Source organism: Schistocerca piceifrons, chromosome 1 (assembly GCF_021461385.2).
Source record: "Schistocerca piceifrons isolate TAMUIC-IGC-003096 chromosome 1, iqSchPice1.1, whole genome shotgun sequence".
Lineage (NCBI taxonomy): Eukaryota > Metazoa > Arthropoda > Insecta > Orthoptera > Acrididae > Schistocerca > Schistocerca piceifrons.
The window spans coordinates 27,848,273-27,865,942 of NC_060138.1; the positions used below are offsets into that span (position 1 = coordinate 27,848,273).

The 17,670-nt window shown below is 43.6% G+C and overlaps 1 protein-coding gene across 1 annotated transcript in view; it reads right to left on the reverse strand.

Moving 5' to 3' along the window:
- Nucleotides 1-1,092: 1,092 nt before the first annotated feature.
- The window catches only part of LOC124795200 (cytochrome P450 315a1, mitochondrial), a gene marked incomplete at its 5' end in the record, with an annotated part of 137,956 nt that continues 121,378 nt past the window's right edge, over nucleotides 1,093-17,670 (reverse strand). Inside the window, 2 exons of the mRNA XM_047259110.1 lie at nucleotides 1,093-1,525; nucleotides 16,316-16,528. Coding sequence (XP_047115066.1) covers nucleotides 1,412-1,525; nucleotides 16,316-16,528 — 327 coding nt within the window. The remainder of the gene's footprint in view (nucleotides 1,526-16,315; nucleotides 16,529-17,670) is intronic.

Consider the following 17,670-nt stretch of genomic DNA (forward strand, 5'->3'; position numbering starts at 1 on the left):
TACCTAAGATTTTCCAAAATACCTAGATGTGACTATTGGTAGTACTTTGTCGTAGAAGGGACACATTGAGACCATCGCAGCAAATCACAATTACATCATACAAAACCTAAGTAGTACCTCATGGAGTGCAACAGCTACAATACTACGGTGTTCATCCTTTGAAGTCGTCTACACTGCTGCCGAATACTGTGCTCCATTAGTTCTCAAATGATAAAAATCGATGCGCAGCTAAATCCAGCAATGAGAACAAAACAAGTTGTATTAGATCTACTCTTCTTCACTGGCTCCCACCTCTGAAGTACATCGTGGCACCAGATCTTCGGAAACAGAGTACCCTCCTCAAGTAACACTAAAAATTGATTAAAATTTCTGAGTTTCCAATGCACTCTAATGTGCCTGCACTTAGAATGAACCGATTAAAATGCAGGCAGCCACTAGCCATATTGGCAGAATCGCTGCAAGCATTGGATGTTGGCAGTTGCAGGAAGTGGTCGGAAACGTGGAATAATGTTGCCCATAAGGAATAATAGACCCTTACAAGACCCCTGCAGAAAGCCTCCGCCGATGAGAAAAGGTTTCATTTTCTTAATGTGGTTGTGTAAATGTACGTCAGACCATCAGATACACTGCAGGCAACTGTAAGAGACGAGATTACCCTGGAAATCTAGAAAAGTTCCGTAAAGTGACAGAGGTAGGGCATGACTGGGTTGAAGGTTTAGATATTAACTGTAGATTTGGTTGTTTGGCTGCATTTAATTTATGAAATAATGCAATTCATGTACGTTATTTGTAGTTCAGTTCATACTTCCGCATACTAAGTAAAGATATAAATATAACTTTTGCCCAAATCTTTGAGAAGGAAATTAATACGTTTCTTAAAGCAGGAGTTTAGAAATGGCTCCTGATGGTAGCTTATAACTATGTCTACAAGCTTTTTGACAGGCATTGACCATGTGAGTAGAGTACCAACTGTAATAACATACTTCGGAAGAAGGCAACAAAGTGAAGAAAACCCAAAGAAAACAAGGAACATAGCACATTAAGATGAACCCGAAACACTTCGTGACAGGATAGGTGATAAACTACATTAAATAAATGGAACACTAGACGTGATTTTTATTCATGAGTATAATTACAATGGTAACACATTGAACATTAGGTACAACGGCGATATCCATAAAATAAATAATTAGGTCCTCGAGAGGGATGTGGTTTCGACTGAGATCGTAGTATGTAATTTCGTCGGTCAACTTCCTGTTTCCGGAAAAACGGCGTCATACTAGGACGCGTCAGAGCTCTCGTCATATCGCTCTCACACACGCAGGTACATATGAAGGATGAAGAGTTGGCCGGCCGCCTCGGGCGCACGGAATGATCTCTGCTGCAGGTCCCGCGACGTGACGTCACCGCCTCACTGCCGGGGCACCGGGCGCACTCTGATGGGCTTAGACGGCACCGAGACGAGCCTCATCACCATCTCTGGCTCCTCCTCGTCGGCCAGCTCCAGCCGGAACCTCTTCGTAATCTGAAAGGCAGGCAGGACCACTGTCAGATCCGTGGGGGGCGTGGGTCACCTTACTACTTGTGCTGCTAACCTGTGCCATATGATTATAAACAGATCGCCTGTCCAATAACTCTTGCATCTGAAACTTCCTGACAGATTAAACTTGTTTGCAGGACGGAGACACGAACTCGGGACCTTTGCCTTTCGCGGCCAAGTGCTCTACCAACTGAGCTACCCAAGCGCGACCCACGACCGGTCCTCACAGTTGTAATTCCAGCTGTACCTCGTCTCCTGCCTCCAAACCTTCACAGGAGCTCTCCTGCAGCCCTTGCAGAACTAGCACTCCTGGAAGAAAGGCAAATGTCCAGAGTTCTAGTCTCGGTCCTGCACACAGTTTTATTTTACCAGGAAGTTTCGTATCATCGCACACACTGCAGCACAGTGAAAATTTCATTCTGTTCAACTTTACATCTAATGGCTGTGTTGGCGAAAAGAGCAGTAACCGTATATAAATTCTGAGCCGTCGTCTTGCTTCCTAGACACACCAAGTGGTTGGTGAATTTTTGGTTGGTTGGTTGGTTGTTTTTGGGGAAGGAGACCAGATAGCGAGGTCATCGGTCTCATCGGATTAGGGAAGGACGGGGAAGTCGGCCGTGCCATTTGAAAACAACCATCCCGGCATTTGCCTGGAGCGATTTACGGAAATCATGAAAAACCTAAATCAGGATGGCCGGACGCGGGATTGAACCGTCGTCCTCCCGAATGCGAGTCCAGTGTCTAACCACTGCGCCACCTCGCTCGGTGGTGAATTTTTGGAACCTTGTTTAAATGAACGAGGCTAAATGATAACTGAAGGAAACAGAATGAATGAACCAAAATAAAGGGAAAGGCAATGTGGTATGGGAAGACTTTCATGATACCTTGGTGTGCTATGCAAAACAAAATTTCCACCATCGCTTCCCAGAAACATCGCCATCCTTTCTCAAGCAGACTGAAATACGTGATTCCTCGCTAAGGGGAGCAAGATCGCGGAAATCTGAATATGGGTGTTATTTTGTTACCTGAGTCTGAAACACCAGGCTTTTGCGCTGCTGTAGGATTGGGTGTCATGCCGTTATACACACAATTACCAGACTTGAAATATTTTAAGAAACAGAGCAGCCAGCCACTTTTTACGTATTTTTATTTATGCCAATGAGGGCTTAGGGCTTTCAGCCATCATTAGTTCGCCTATTATATATTTGTATTCAATAAGTACATCGTTAAACATCGACAGTAATTTGTATTCTGCAGCTGTCCTGTACAAAATAGCCATTCTTCGCGAGTCGTATATTTACGATTTATTACTCGTTAGATGTACTTCTATGAATGGTGTTGCCCCGATTTTCGTATCTCTCATCGTGACACCAGCACATTTTCATCTGTACGTTGCATCAAAAAAACAGCGCAGTATACGCCATACTGCAGGCTGACATCTTTGTTTACATCCGACAATTATGTCTGTGGTCAGTCACGTTTTACTTACAGATTCTGAAATTACTATTTCTAGTTTAAGTTTGTGTTTGATTATACAACTGAAAGTGCTTATCATGATTATACTGACTGCTATGTATAGTTATTTAATAAGGGCTGCAGTGAATGGTTAATTAAACCATACTGAATATTAAACAATACAGCGCCTTTTTTATGAGAGAACTAATATTACACATTTACAATTGTAGTGACATTTGCAAGAATGCCATACCAACTGTGATTTAAATATGTAATATTAATTCTTTAAGACAACGTGTTCTATATTGTTTTTATTTTTATGGTACTCCATATAGTGCAACTAAACAGTCACTAACACACTTATTTAATAACTATACAGAGAATGCAATATACTCATGCTAAATAATTTCAGGAGTTTTAGTCATACAGAAGCTAAAATTAGAAACAGCACTTTCAGAACATGTAAGCAAAAGCATAGCTTTCATCATCGATATAATTTTCAGATGTAAGTAAAGATGTCAGACGGTAACACGACGGATACTGCGCTATTTTTGTGCGAGATACATCCGGAAAAATATTTGAGCCACATCTGGAAACACGAAAATCGGAATAAGAACAAGCAGAGTAGAAGTATAACTAACGAGCAGTATAAGGCAGATATATAACTCGCAAAGTGTAGTAGCTAAACATAACTCTTCTTTTGCGTGGGATAGCTGCACCATCCAATTTGCTGTTCATGTTCTAACAATGTACTTACTGAAGACTCAAACATGTAATACGCTAGTTGAAGATGGATGAAGACCGAAACGCGTATTGGAATAAATAAAAACAGATAGAAAAGTAGCTGGTTGCTGAGTTTCTTAAAATAAAACAAAATAACTCCACAATCAGTAAAGTTATCATATCAGACATATATTCATCATGTAAAAATAGGTACCAACTGTCTAAAAATTTTATTAATTTACTCTTTACGCTAGTTTCAGAATAAATTTATTCCATTTATAGGCAAATGTATCCCATACTGTGTCGAAAGTTTATCCTGATCTTGGAACACAAGGAACCAGGTGCTCGCCATTCAGCAGATATATTTTTCCACCGTATCAGCGGAAGGCTAACCAAACAGTAGGTGTCCACGACCTCCCCGCTGCTCGTTGCACAACCTTCCCACACTACCATATCTTATGAAAGTAAGCTAAACACTTAAGAGTATTTGTTAATTCTATTATTCACCTGGGCCATTATAGAACCTTCGGGTGTTGTGCTTCGGATCAGAAATAATTAAAAAAGGTACACATACGTACATAAACGTAACAAATGCATGTATTACCTGTCGATTAATATTATAATATTAGGGTGCTGCACAAGTTCGTAGCATTTTTGTTTTGAATGTTGGTATTCCGTTTGCTATGGGTTTGTTTATCGATTGCCATTTTTCATTTCTAGTTCAGTGGCGCAATTTGAGTTTACATGTTGTCATTTTCATTTTGTCACTTGGAGACAATGAGTCGAGCTGTGGAAGCTAGAAAATAGAGTGCCAAGCAGAGAAATCGGAACATTTTCTACATATTCTTCTGTTTGAGTTCAATACCGGAGTGAGACCAGCAGAGGCAGCCAGAAACATTTTCGTCCTATATGGGGATAATGCGAATGGACAGGGCACGGCAAGAAGTTTTTTTTCGCATTTTAAGGGGGATCGTTTTGACATTAGTCACTCTCCACGTTAAGGAAGATCTCCGGGATTTGATGAACATCGTTCAAAATTATTAATCCAAAATGATCCTCGTTAGTGTACTCGAGAATTGTGAAATGTGATGAACTGCGATCATCGAGCGACATTTGCATGCAATGGGAAAGGTTCAAAACTCGGGTGTGTGGGTACCACATGCTCCAAGTCACAGGAATCGGCGGGTTGTCATATGTGCATCTCCGCTTGCAGGTCAGTAATTGGTTCACGAACAATAGCGACCATTTCTATACTGCACCTTACCGGTGGCGATATATTGTGTCTTTATGCTGAAATTATGAACGTTAAGGAATGACAAAGCAGCAGCTCCACGTACAAAGAGCTTTGCGCATGTACGAAGGATACTGTTATGCATCTGGTGGAACAGCAAACACTTTTAGTTTGAAAGAAAAAACAACAACAATTCAGAGTGTAAGGATCAAATACGTTTTAATGTACACGCAGGGATCTCATATATACAGACAAATATTTGAGGTAGTAATTGCTGATGATACGGCGGAGCAAAAATAACGTTTTAATCGTACCTTCGAGTCGTATCCACCGCACAGTTGAATTTAGGGTGAAGCACATGGAATCTGTCGCTGTTTGTAGCTTCGGAAGGTGACAGTATCTTCCAAACCTTCGATGGCAACTCACGCCTCACAATTATTTAAATTCTTATTCTTATCTAGCAGTAGGAAGAGAAAAAGAACCGCTAAGTAAAGGGAAGAGCATTTCATCATCAGCAAATCATATGAGGCTACGTTACGACGTCGGTGAAAACATAGCGTGCGATGTAGAGCAGCACTGAAGCACGCTGACATAAACAACCACAGCGTCGTAGCGTTACAAGTTGTTTTTAAATACAGTGCACTGCTCTCCATAATTTCTGGAAAGCGTCTGTTTAATACTGGTGTTACAAATATCGAGCGCTTTAGAGTTTTCATTCGTTTCGTGCCTTCCGAGATTTTAAACCTACGTTACGTGAATATCAGTGCTGTATTTACAGGCTAGTGTTAATATTTGTTCGCCTTATAAGCGCTACGTGTTGTCTTGGATCCATTACAGTGCTTTAAATGATTTCCTGATGGCCTCGGCTTAATAGTGTTCTTAGAACATATCATGCTTTCACAATTTTCATTCACTTCGTGTCTTGTACTACCTATGTTCAACGACCTTAGATCGTGTTACTGCACGTCTGCCCGACGTTTGGAAGTTACCTGCACAGCTCACCGACAGATAAGTTTTTACTGATTATTACTTTGTTACAGCTTATGTGTGTTGTAGGGCTTTTTAGTTTACTGTAAGAGTAGCGGATGTTGCCGTAGGTTACTTGGTAAGCGAGAAAAATGTCAGAACTGTGGCTTGATGTTTCACTGGGGAGAAAGCAGCTTGGAAGCTAAAAAAAGGATCAGATGACGTTCCTCCATGGAGTTGTAGATTATATAGTCGAGACAAAAATGTCGTGCAACAGGGAAGAAACATTTGTACCCTCCACGCAGAATTAGAAAGGGCGTATTTTGAATTAGAGACAATTGGAGCTGGAAGAAGGTGACAAATCACATCTACACCTACATCTACATGATTACTCTGCAATTCACATTTAAGTGCTTGGCAGAGGGTTCATCGAACCACAATCATACTATCTCTCTACCACTCCACTCCCGAACAGCGCGCGGGAAAAACGAACACCTAAACCTTTCTGTTCGAGCTCTGATTTCTCTTATTTTAATTTTATAATCCTTCCTACCTATGTAGGTTGGGCTCAACAAAATATTTTCGCATTCGGAAGAGAAAGTTGGTGACTGAAATTTCGTAAATAGATCTCGCCGCGACGAAAAACGTCTTTGCTTTAATGACTTCCATCCCAACTCGCGTATCATATCTGCCATACTCTCTCCCCTATAACGTGATAATACAAAACGAGTTGCCCTTTTTTGTACGCTTTCGATGTCCTCCGTCAATCCCACCTGGTAAGGATCCCACAACGCACAGCAATATTCTAACAGAGGAAGGACGAGTGTTACTCCACGTAGGTTACTTGGTAAGCGAGAAAAATGTCAGGACTGTGGGTTCGTGTTTCACAAGGGAGAAAGCAGGTTGGAAGCTGAAAAAGGATCAGATGAGGTTCTTCCATGGAGTTGTAGATTATATAGTCGAGACAAAAATTCAAGAGGAGGAAATCTTAAAAACGAGATTTCAGTTTCCGGTTAGCAATCGGTATGAATTTTTAAGGCTGGAAAATGGCCGGCTCCGAAGAGGCACCAAATGTAAGGCGCTTGTACTTGTACAACCCGAAAGGCGTATTGATAACCAAGATGTTCTGGGAATCAGCGTCCAAGGGTAACTGGTGGTATGCCACAGCCAGGTTGATCTTTGAAAAGTACTCGCCCCCAGGCAAGCTTGGTCTTCCAGTCGGGGATGGGGTACGTGTCGACTAGTGACTGAGCATTGACAGTAGCGCCGAAGTCCCCACACAGGCGAAGGGACCCATCGGGTTTCCGTATGACCACCAGTGGCGTCGCCCAGCCACTGTACGTCACAGGCTCCAGAACGCCAGCGGCCTGGAGCCGATCAAGTTCCTGCTTGACCGCTGGCCGTAAGGCCACCGGAAGGGGCCGGGCCTGGAAAAAGCGAGGCTGTGCATCTGGCTGGAGGGTGATGCGCACCTGAAAGCCGGAAGCACATCTGAGATCTGGTGTAAACGACGACGCAAAAGCAGAACACAGATTGTCCAAGTCCTGAAAGGGAACAGCCGTGGAAACGGCTGTAACTTCGTCGGAAATTGAAAATCCAAGCAGTTGAAACGCATCCAGGCCATAAATATTCGACGCCAACGAATGGTCGACGACAAATAGAGTAAGGAGCCGGGGAACAAGTTTGTACGTGGCCTGGACGACGAACTGCCCACGAAGGGGAATGGAACCGTCACCGTAGGCGACCAAACGCCGAGAGGGAGGCGACAACGCAGGAGAGCCCAGCCGTTTACATGTCGCCATATTAATCAGGGAGACGGTGGCCCCAGCGCCAGCCTGAAACCTGAAATCCTCAGTGAAAAGGCGGTGCGTGAGGAAAAGCTTCCGCGCCGATGGGTCATCCCGTGGGACGACCGATTGCAGAGCATGGACGGTATCTTGAGGCCCAGGAGAGGCAGGACTGGAGCGAGTCGAGCGACTACGACGAACCGATCGGATGTGGCCCTCCTTGTTACACAGCGTGCACGTTTTCCAGCAGTGGGGACAATCAGCTCGCGAATGTGTGGTTAAGCACTGTGGGCAAGACGGAAGTGGGCCGCGCGAGCTGCGACAAGGGGCGAACGAAGGCGCCGATGCGACAGAGACGTCGGACAAAGAGGAGTCCCTATGGCGCTGGCCTCTGTCGGCTGGGCCACGTCGACGTCGCGAGGGCGGAACCCGCCGGGACGCCGCGATCGCCGCCACCTGCGGTCGCGCCATAAGACGCTCGTTAACCGCTTGAGCAATTTGGCAGGAGTGGTCAGTGCGGAGAATCTCTTCCAATGAGGGGTTGCCGCGTTTCAACGCCGCTGTGCGGACCTCAGGATCGGGAGCCAGCTGAACCACCACATACCGGATCAGGGAGTCTGCATACGCTGCTGATTGGTGCACGTAAAATCGCATCGACGGCTGAGACCCTGCAAGTCCGTGACCTAGGAACGATACGATTGACCATACCCTTTACGGTACTGGTGGAACTCCAGCCGAGAGGCGACCACATGGTAGCGTCGGGAATAATAGTTTGTCAGCTAAAGGCAGATCTCCTGGAAAGAGAGAGCCACAGGATCGGACAATGGTGCCAACTTGCGGAGAAGAAAGAACGTGGCTGGGGAGGCCCAAGACAAAAACAACGACCGCTGCAAGGAGTCATCCGTGACTTGAAAAGACGTGAATTGTTGTTTCAGCTGATGTAAGTATGTTTTCCAGTCTTCTCTAGCGTAATTAAATGGGGGAACGACGGCGGACGTGGGAAAGCATCGGACACCCGAGGACTCAGAAGCTGTTGTGGCAGTGAGGCCCTTGCATCAGCTTTGTCTGTTAGCAACTGAAGTGACTGCTGGAGCTGGTGCATGAGCTGCTGTTCTTGCTCCAGAAGACGACCAACTTCCCCTCCATGCTAATAATTACCACCGTTTACCTCGTCCCCAAAATGTGGTAACCGCGACCGACAACGACGGACGACCGAGCAAGACCTTACGAACAACAACACGCAATAAGCAACGGGGTCACAAGCGACAACCTCACGAATCCACTCGTACCCGGAAACAGAATAAAGTATACACGCTGTCTGTAGGCGAGATGTCAATAGACTCACTCGAATATCAGACTGCCTAGCTCAACTTTTTTCTTTTTTTTTTTTTCTTTATTGATTTTCAATTCCCCCCGAAGGGGGCGGGCCGGCAGCAGCTTATTACGCTGCTCTACAGCCTACAGACTTTTTTTAAATAAAGTAAGAAGAAAGAAACAAGGAAAAACAGGCGATAAAATGGCGATTTAAAGTGTAAAATGGCGTAAAATTGCGGAAAGTTAAAACAAGAAAGCAAAAGGGGTTGGCAATGTAGATAAAAGACACAGGAATCAGACAAGTAACATAGTAGACACACAATTAAAAAAACATGGCGACAGTCTGGTTTCTGTTCGCAAGTGATAAAAAGCACACCCAGCGACAGTATGGTGGCTGTTTACTACACTTCCCAAAAGACACAACACGGAGCACGCACTGGAAAAACACACTGTAAAACACTGCACGAAAAAGGCGGCACAAAGATGGCACTCCCGATCCAAGGCAGATGGTGGTGGGGGGGGGGGGGGAGGGGGGACCTGGAGTAGGGGGAAAAACATATGCAAATGACTTTCCACTTAACATTCGACAAGCAAAATTGGTGCTTTTTGCAGGTGATATAGCACTATAATAAAATACATTACAGAGAATGCAAGAGAAGAGTTGGTAAATGACATTTTCCAAAGAATTAGTAAGTGCTTCTCTGACAATCGACTCTCCCTAAATTTTGATTAAGAAAAAGTCACTCTACATTCAGTTCTATACATAAAAGAATCATACCAGCAACTGACGTAGCACATGATCAGGAGTCAGTAAGTAGGGTAAACTGCTTCAAATTTTTGGGTGTAGATACTGGTGAAAACGTGAACGGGAAAAAGCATATTATTGAGCTTCCAGAACAATTAAGTTCAGCTACATATGCTCTTCACACAATTACTTATCTTGGAAACAAACGTATGAGCTTCCTGGTATACTTCGCACATTTGCACTAAACAAAGTCCTGCAAAACATTCTTCTGGGGTAACTCATCACTTAGAGACAGAGTACTGATTGCACGAAAGCTAGCAGTAAGGATAATGTGTGAATGTGTGCTGTTCACCCACGGACCTCATGTGAAGTATATATATATCCGCTAACGAAATTCGTTAATGATAATACATCACAATTTGAGAAGTACCGTGATATACTTACTTACAATTTTAGAGGGAAAATACCTTTATTATCCACTGTTAAAGCTGTCACGGGCCCAGAGAGGAGTTCAATATGCAACAACAAAAAATTTTTGATGATATGTCAAGTAACATTAAATGTCTGACAGTTAGCGAAGAGAGTTTTAAATCTAACTTAAGATCATTTCTCCTGGACAACAACTATTCTATTGGCGAACTTCTACTTAAAAAATACTGGTACCCAGTAAAACAAGTTGTGAAGCTGCATGTGTAGAATGAAAATGATAATGTTTTCATTACTGTTAGCACTAATCATGTATACATCTCCTGTAAACTGAATCGTTCCACATCATTTTGACAAGATTATCGCTCAAATGATCTATGGAACATGTAACTAACTAATTAACTAAACTGCGGAAGGGTTGCGTCACAACATAGCAGACTGGCATAGAACGTAGAGAGGGGTGACTTGCTTGTTGATGATGAAGACAGCACAACAACCAGTCCGCAAGCGGACAAAACCTCTGACCCGGCTGGGAATAAAACCCGGGCCTACTGCACAGCAGTCAGATTGCTGACGACTCAGCTAAGGGTTGGACTAATGAAATACTGTGATGATTTTAGGAGCCATCAATTGCTGGTGAAATGAGGATTACTATGGGTTGGCAACAATATGAGTGGAGAAATTACACGTTAGTTTTTATACTGAGCGCGAACTTTCCGTAACCGGATCTGTGCTAAGGTTGTTTGTTTCAAAATTTGGTCAGAACTGCAATTGCAGTGGCAGGTTAGAGAGGTGTAAACCCCACTGGCGTTAGGCAAAAGAAGCTAATGTTAACACGGCTACAATGTTCGAGTACAATGAATTTTATGGAGAATAGAAATCTATGTAGGAATCAACATGGGTTCCGAAAAAGACGATCGTGCGAAACCCAGCTCACGCTATTCATCCACGAGACTCAGAGGGCCATAGACACGGTTCCCACGTAGATGCCGTGATTCTTGTCTTCCGCAAGGTGTTTGATACAGTTCCCCACAGTCGTTTAATGAACAAAGTAAGAGCATATGGACTATCATACCAATTGCGTGATTGGATTGAAGAGTTCCTAGATAACACAACGCTGCATGTCATTCTCAATGGAGAGAAGTCTTCCGAAGTAAGAGTGATTTCAGGTGTGCGGCAGGGGAGTGTCGTAGGACCGTTGCTATTCACAGTATACATAAATGACCTTGTGGATAACATCGGAAGTTCACTGAGGCTTTTTGCGGATGATGCTGTAGTATATCGAGAGGTTGTAACAGTGGAAAACTGTACTGAAATGCAGGAGGATCTGCAACGAATTGACGCATGATGCAGGGAATGGCAATTGAATCTCAATGTAGACAAGTGTAATGTGCTGCGAATACATAGAAAGAAAGATCCTTAAACATTTAGCTACAATATAGCAGGTGAGCAACTGGAAGCAGTTAATTCCGTAAATTATATGGGAGTGGGCATTAGTAGTGATTTAAAATGGAATGACCACATAAAATTAATCGTCGGTAAAGCAGATGCCAGACTGAGATTCATTGGAAGAATCCTAAGGAAATGCAGTCCGAAAACAAAGGAAGTAGGTTACAGTACACTTGTTCACCCACTGCTTGAATACTGCTCAGCAGTGTGGGATCCGTATCAGACTGGGTTGATTGAAGATATAGAGAAGATCCAACGCAGAGCAGCGTGCTTCGTTACAGGATCATTTAGTAATAGCGAAAGCGTTACGGAGATGATAGATAAACTCCAGTGGAAGACTCTGCAAGAGAGACGCTCAGTAGCTCGGTACGGGCTTTTGTTGAAGCTTCGAGAACATACCTTCACCGAGGAGTCAAGCAGTATATTGCTCCCTCCTACGTATATCTACCGAAGAGACCATCAGGACAAAATCAGAGAGATTAGAGCCCACACAGAGGCATACCGACAATCTTTCTTTCCACGAACAACACGAGACTGGAATAGAAGGGAGAACCGACAGAGGTACTCAAGGTACCCTCCGCCACACACCGTCGGATGGCTTGCGGAGTATGGATGTAGATGTAGATTTAGAATGGAAAAAAGATTTAGAAATGAGGCGAAAATAAATCGTCCCTTCTTTTGCAATGTCTGCAGAATCCTGTAACCTGTGGTGTTTTTAATAACAGACAGTTGACTTGCTGTACTGGCATAACCTGGTTACACTGTTATGAAACTTCCTGGCAGATTGAAACTGTTTGCCGGACTGAGACTCGAACACGGGACCTTTGCCTTTGGCAGGCAACTGCTATAGCGACTGAGCTATCCATCACGAGTCACGACTTGCGTGTGAAAGGGAAAGGACCCAAGGTCGAGTCTCGGTACGGCACACAGTTTTAATTTGACAGGAATTTCCATATCAGTGCATACTCCTCTAAAGAGTGAAAAATTTCATTCTGTTAACACTGTTGTTTGCAAACTCGCTAGCTCTAGCTGACCTTCAGCTGTTGGACTGCACCTCTCCTACCTTGCAGTGGCCCAACAGCGGACGGCCCCGCCACTACAGTAGTTTCCCGTCCTAACAATCCATCCCCGCTGGTAGTGACCATAGAGTAAATATCTGTGGAGTGAGCATTGCGTTCTGCGCATGTTGTCAACATTAAACCAGGATTGTCACGTGTTTTCGGGACATCGCTGTGCGTGTGTGCTTTCTGCAGCGTTTGAAGTTTGTAATATCAAGAGTTTTTGTTGTGTTTCACCGTTTGAATTACTGTTATTGCTACAGATGCAAAGAAAATTATGTGAAAGTAGGGGTAGTAACTTTTCATGAGTAGATACCATGTAGCTCTGATTATAGTTATCATATTATTAAGAGACACTGTATATGTTTAAAAATTTCGAGACGCATTATAATTAAGGCTTGATTCTGTAGACCCATTTTTCTACGATTTTATGACTATGTAATAGATATTACGGGTCGTACAAAAGCTTACAAACAATCGCTTGCTCTCGTAAATTTGCTAGTGGAACAGGAAAGGGAATGGTTAGTTGTTTCAGCAAATACTATCCTCCATGCATTTATCAGTGACTTGTCGATTATGTATATAGATTACGCAGTCTACTGTTTATTTAATTAACTGGGAGCAAGTACGTAAAATGCGTTAAATAAATACTTCAAAGTATCAGCAGTAAGAAAAATTGTGCTTTAGGTCGCAAGAACGAGAAAATAAATACGCAGAAATAGCAGAAAAAAAAGTACGAATTAGCAGGGATATAATCGCTAATGAGTGGCAAATTCGGTGTTTTTCGGACACTTGCGAAAGTACTAGCGTACTGTCAAGTCGTTTTGCAAGACTATCACTGCAAAAATGTACGTCAGGCTCTGTAATACTATAAAGTGCCGCATCATACCGAAAACTACCAAAAATCGAGTGCATCTGAACTGTGCCACCTACCGCAAAGAAACAGGATGTAATATCACTTGCCCTTAAAAGTTAGGTAGCTGGTTTATTCCCGGTATCAAATGGATACTGTTAAAAAGTCTGCGCAACATATACAGGATGTTACAAAAAGGTACGGCCAAACTTTCAGGAAACATTCCTCACAGACAAATAAAGAAAAGATGTTATGTGGACATGTGTCCGGAAACGCTTAATTTCCATGTTACAGCTCATTTTAGTTTCGTCAGTATGTACTGTACTTCCTCGATTCACCGACAGTTGGCCCAATTGAAGGAAGGTAATGTTGACTTCGGTGCTTGTGTTGACATGCGACTCATTGCTCTACAGTACTAGCATCAAGAACATCAGTACGTAGCATCAACAGGTTAGTGTTCATCACGAACGTGGCTTTGCAGTCAGTGCAATGTTTACAAATGTGGAGTTGGCAGATGCCCATTTGATGTATGGATTAGCACGGGGCAATAGCCGTGGCGCTGCACGTTTGTATCGAGACAGATTTCCAGATCGAAGGTGTCCCGACAGGAAGACGTTCGAAGCAATTGATCGGCGTCTTAGCGAGCACGGAACATTCCAGCCTATGACTCGCGACTGGGGAAGACCTAGAACGACGAGGACACCTGCAACGGACGAGGCAATTCTTCGTGCAGTTGACGATAACCCTAATGTCAGCGTCAGAGAAGTCGCTGCTGTACAAGGTAACGTTGACCACGTCACTGTATGGAGACTGCTACGGGAGAACCAGTTGTTTCCGTACCGTGTACAGCGTGTGCAGGCGCTATCAGCAGCTGATTGGCCTCCACGGGTACACTTCTGCGAATGGTTCATCCAACAATGTGTCAATCCTCATTTCAGTGCAAATGTTCCCTTTACGTGATCAAATTGTAAATTTTCACAATCAACATGTGTGGGATGACGAGAATCCGCACGCAATTGTGCAATCACGTCATCAACACAGATTTTCTGTGAACGTTTAGGCAGGCATTGTTGGTGATGTCTCGATTGGGCCCCATGTTCTTCCACCTACGCTCAATGGAGCACGTCATCATGATTTCATACGGGATACTCTACCTGTGCTGTTAGAACATGTGTCTTTACAAGTACGACATAACATGTGGTTCATGCACGATGGAGCTCCTGCACATTTCAGTCGAAGTGTTCGTACGCTTCTCAACAACAGATTCGATGACCGATGGATTGGTAGAGGCGGACCAATTCCATGGCCTCCACGCTCTCCTGACCTCAACCCTCTTGACTTTCATTTATAGGGGCATTTGAAAGCTCTTGTCTGCGGAACCCCGGTACCAAATGTAGAGACTCTTCGTGCTCGTATTGTGGACGGCTGTGATACAATTCGCCATTCTCCAGGGCTGCATCAGCGCATCAGGGATTCCATGCGACGGAGGGTGGATGCATGTATCCTCGCTAACGGAGGACATTTTGAACATTTTCTGTAACAAAGTGTTTGAAGTCACGCTGGTACGTTCTGTTGCTGTGTGTTTCCATTCCATGATTAATGTGATTTGAAGAGAAGTAATAAAATGAGCTCTAACATGGAAAGTAAGCGTTTCCGGACACATGTCCACGTAACATATTTTCTTTCCTTGTGTGTGAGGAATGTTTCCTGAAAGTTTGGCCGTACCTTTTTTAACACCCAAAATTCATCTATGAGTAGAAGGAGTTGCCATTAAGAAATTCATTTAATTTCGTTTTAAATGCTATATGGCTATCTGTCAGACTTTTGATGCTATTAATTAAGTGACCAAAGATTTTTGTGGCAGCATAATCTACCCCCTTCTGAGCGAAAGTTAGATTTAACCTTGAGTAGTGAAGATCATCCTTTCTGCTAGTGTTGTAGCCATGTACACTGCTATTACTTTTGAATTCGTTCGGATTGTTAATAACAAATTTCATAAGTGAATATATATATATATATATATATATATATATATATATATATATATATATATATATATATATATATTGTGAGGCAGTATGATCTAGGATGAGCTCCAGCAGTTATTCTGATTAGACGCTTATGTGCAATGAACACACTTTTACTCAATGGTGAGTTACCCCAGAATATGATGCCATACGAAAGTAGAAAATGAAAATAGGCGTGGTAAGCTAATTTACTCAGATGTATATCGCCCAAAATTTGCAATGACCGTAATAGCATAAGTAGCTGACCTGAAACGTTTCAGCAGATCCTCAGTGTGTTTTTTCCAGTTCAACCCCTCATCAATGCATACAACTAGAAATTTTGAATATTCTACCTTAGCTACCGATTTCTGATCGAAGTCTATATTTATTTATGGTTTCATTCCATTTACTGTGTGGAACTGTATATACTGCGTTTTGTCAAAGTTTAATGAGAGCCCATTTGCAGAAAACCACTTAATGATTTTCTGAAAAACATCGTTTACAATTTCACCGGTTAATTCTTGTCTGTTGGGTGTGATAGCTATACTTGCATCATCGGCAAAAAGTACCAGCTTTGCATCTTCGTCAATATAGAATGGCAAGTCATTAATATATATTAAGAACAGCAGAGGACCCAAGACTAAACCTTGCAGCGCCCCATTCTTGATTGTTCCCCAGTTTGAGAAACCGCCAGTTTTTTGCATATTATGTGCTCACCCGCTGTCTGTGTGTGAAGGTGTAGGGTGGGGAGTGGGTACGCACCTCGGCCACGATGAGCGCCATCTGCGTCTCGGCGAGCTTCTGGCCGACGCAGGAGCGCGCGCCCATGGCGAAGGGCAGAGAGGCGTGGCTGGCGGCGACGCCGCGGTAGGCGCCCCCGGGGTCTCGCATCCAGCGCTGCGGCCAGAAGCGGTCCGCCTGCGGGAAGTACTGCTCGCTGCGGCCGCTCGTGTACAGCGACAGCACCACCAGTTGCTGCAGAAGAGCGGGAAACATCGCCTCACGTTAGCCGCAGCACCCTGCTACACAAACACTTCAGAGGAGACTTTCAAGTAGTGACGCACGCTGTCGACAACTTCGAGGAATTCCTAACTCAGAGCCCTAAAGCAATTCAATACACCTTGATGCAATTACACATGGGGGATGCCTCGCCTGCGACATCAGTTGTATTTCTCATTTTGTACACGAAAAGAATCCTCCAACCAGCAAGTTTCCTTTCTGCCAAAACTTCTCTGAAGGTTTATTAAAGTTTATCAGCGATCTCAGTACTGTATTATTGTGGTGTGCGTGCTGTAAGACCTTCGGCACACACACCATCAGATTATTTGACTTGTCGCTCTAACGAAGTAGGCCAGTGTCAGCAATATGTCTCATGGTCTTATTGTGGCGTGTTTATCTTCTGCCGTTAGGTCAGACGATAGAAATGCCACTTGCACTTTTAGAGTAGCAGATTGACGGTGACCAACTTCAAACAGAACTTGATTAATTTTCACACACATTTATTAAAATAATAACAAGCATAGATATTACGTAACTTGATTCTGGATGCTGTTTACAATTGAAAATCTGAAGTCCTTCGGTCTTGTTACGTTAATCTTGTTCTCACATATCTCTGATACTTGACAAAGTGTCTATACATTTCTCTTTATGGCTATGTACAGGAATATGGTAATCTTATTAGGCGCAGACTGAAACTTAACTATAGACTGCTACAGACAAATGCAGACAAATGCACACTGACTAATCGGAGGTCTGTACACTCGTTATAATACCTCGCGCGTTCAAGTATCACTGTGCAAGTGTGATCCGCAAGGAGAAAAGGTTCTACATTAGCAGCAATCTCATTGGTTGCATTACATATTAATACGAGCATCGGCGGAAGCAGAATTTGGTCCGTCTCTAAGGCAGCGCCATCTCGTAGAGCGGAGACGGACGAGTGCTGCGCCTGCGCTGTTGTGCTTAGCGGGGCGCGCTCTAGTGGGAAAGTTGTGTACGCCCTGACTACGCGGAACTATGTACACAACAATTATGTACCAGTATGACAACACACACACAAGAGAACTACCATTAAAAGCTTTCAGAAGTTGCATCATCACCAAGCGAGGCGGCGCAGTGGT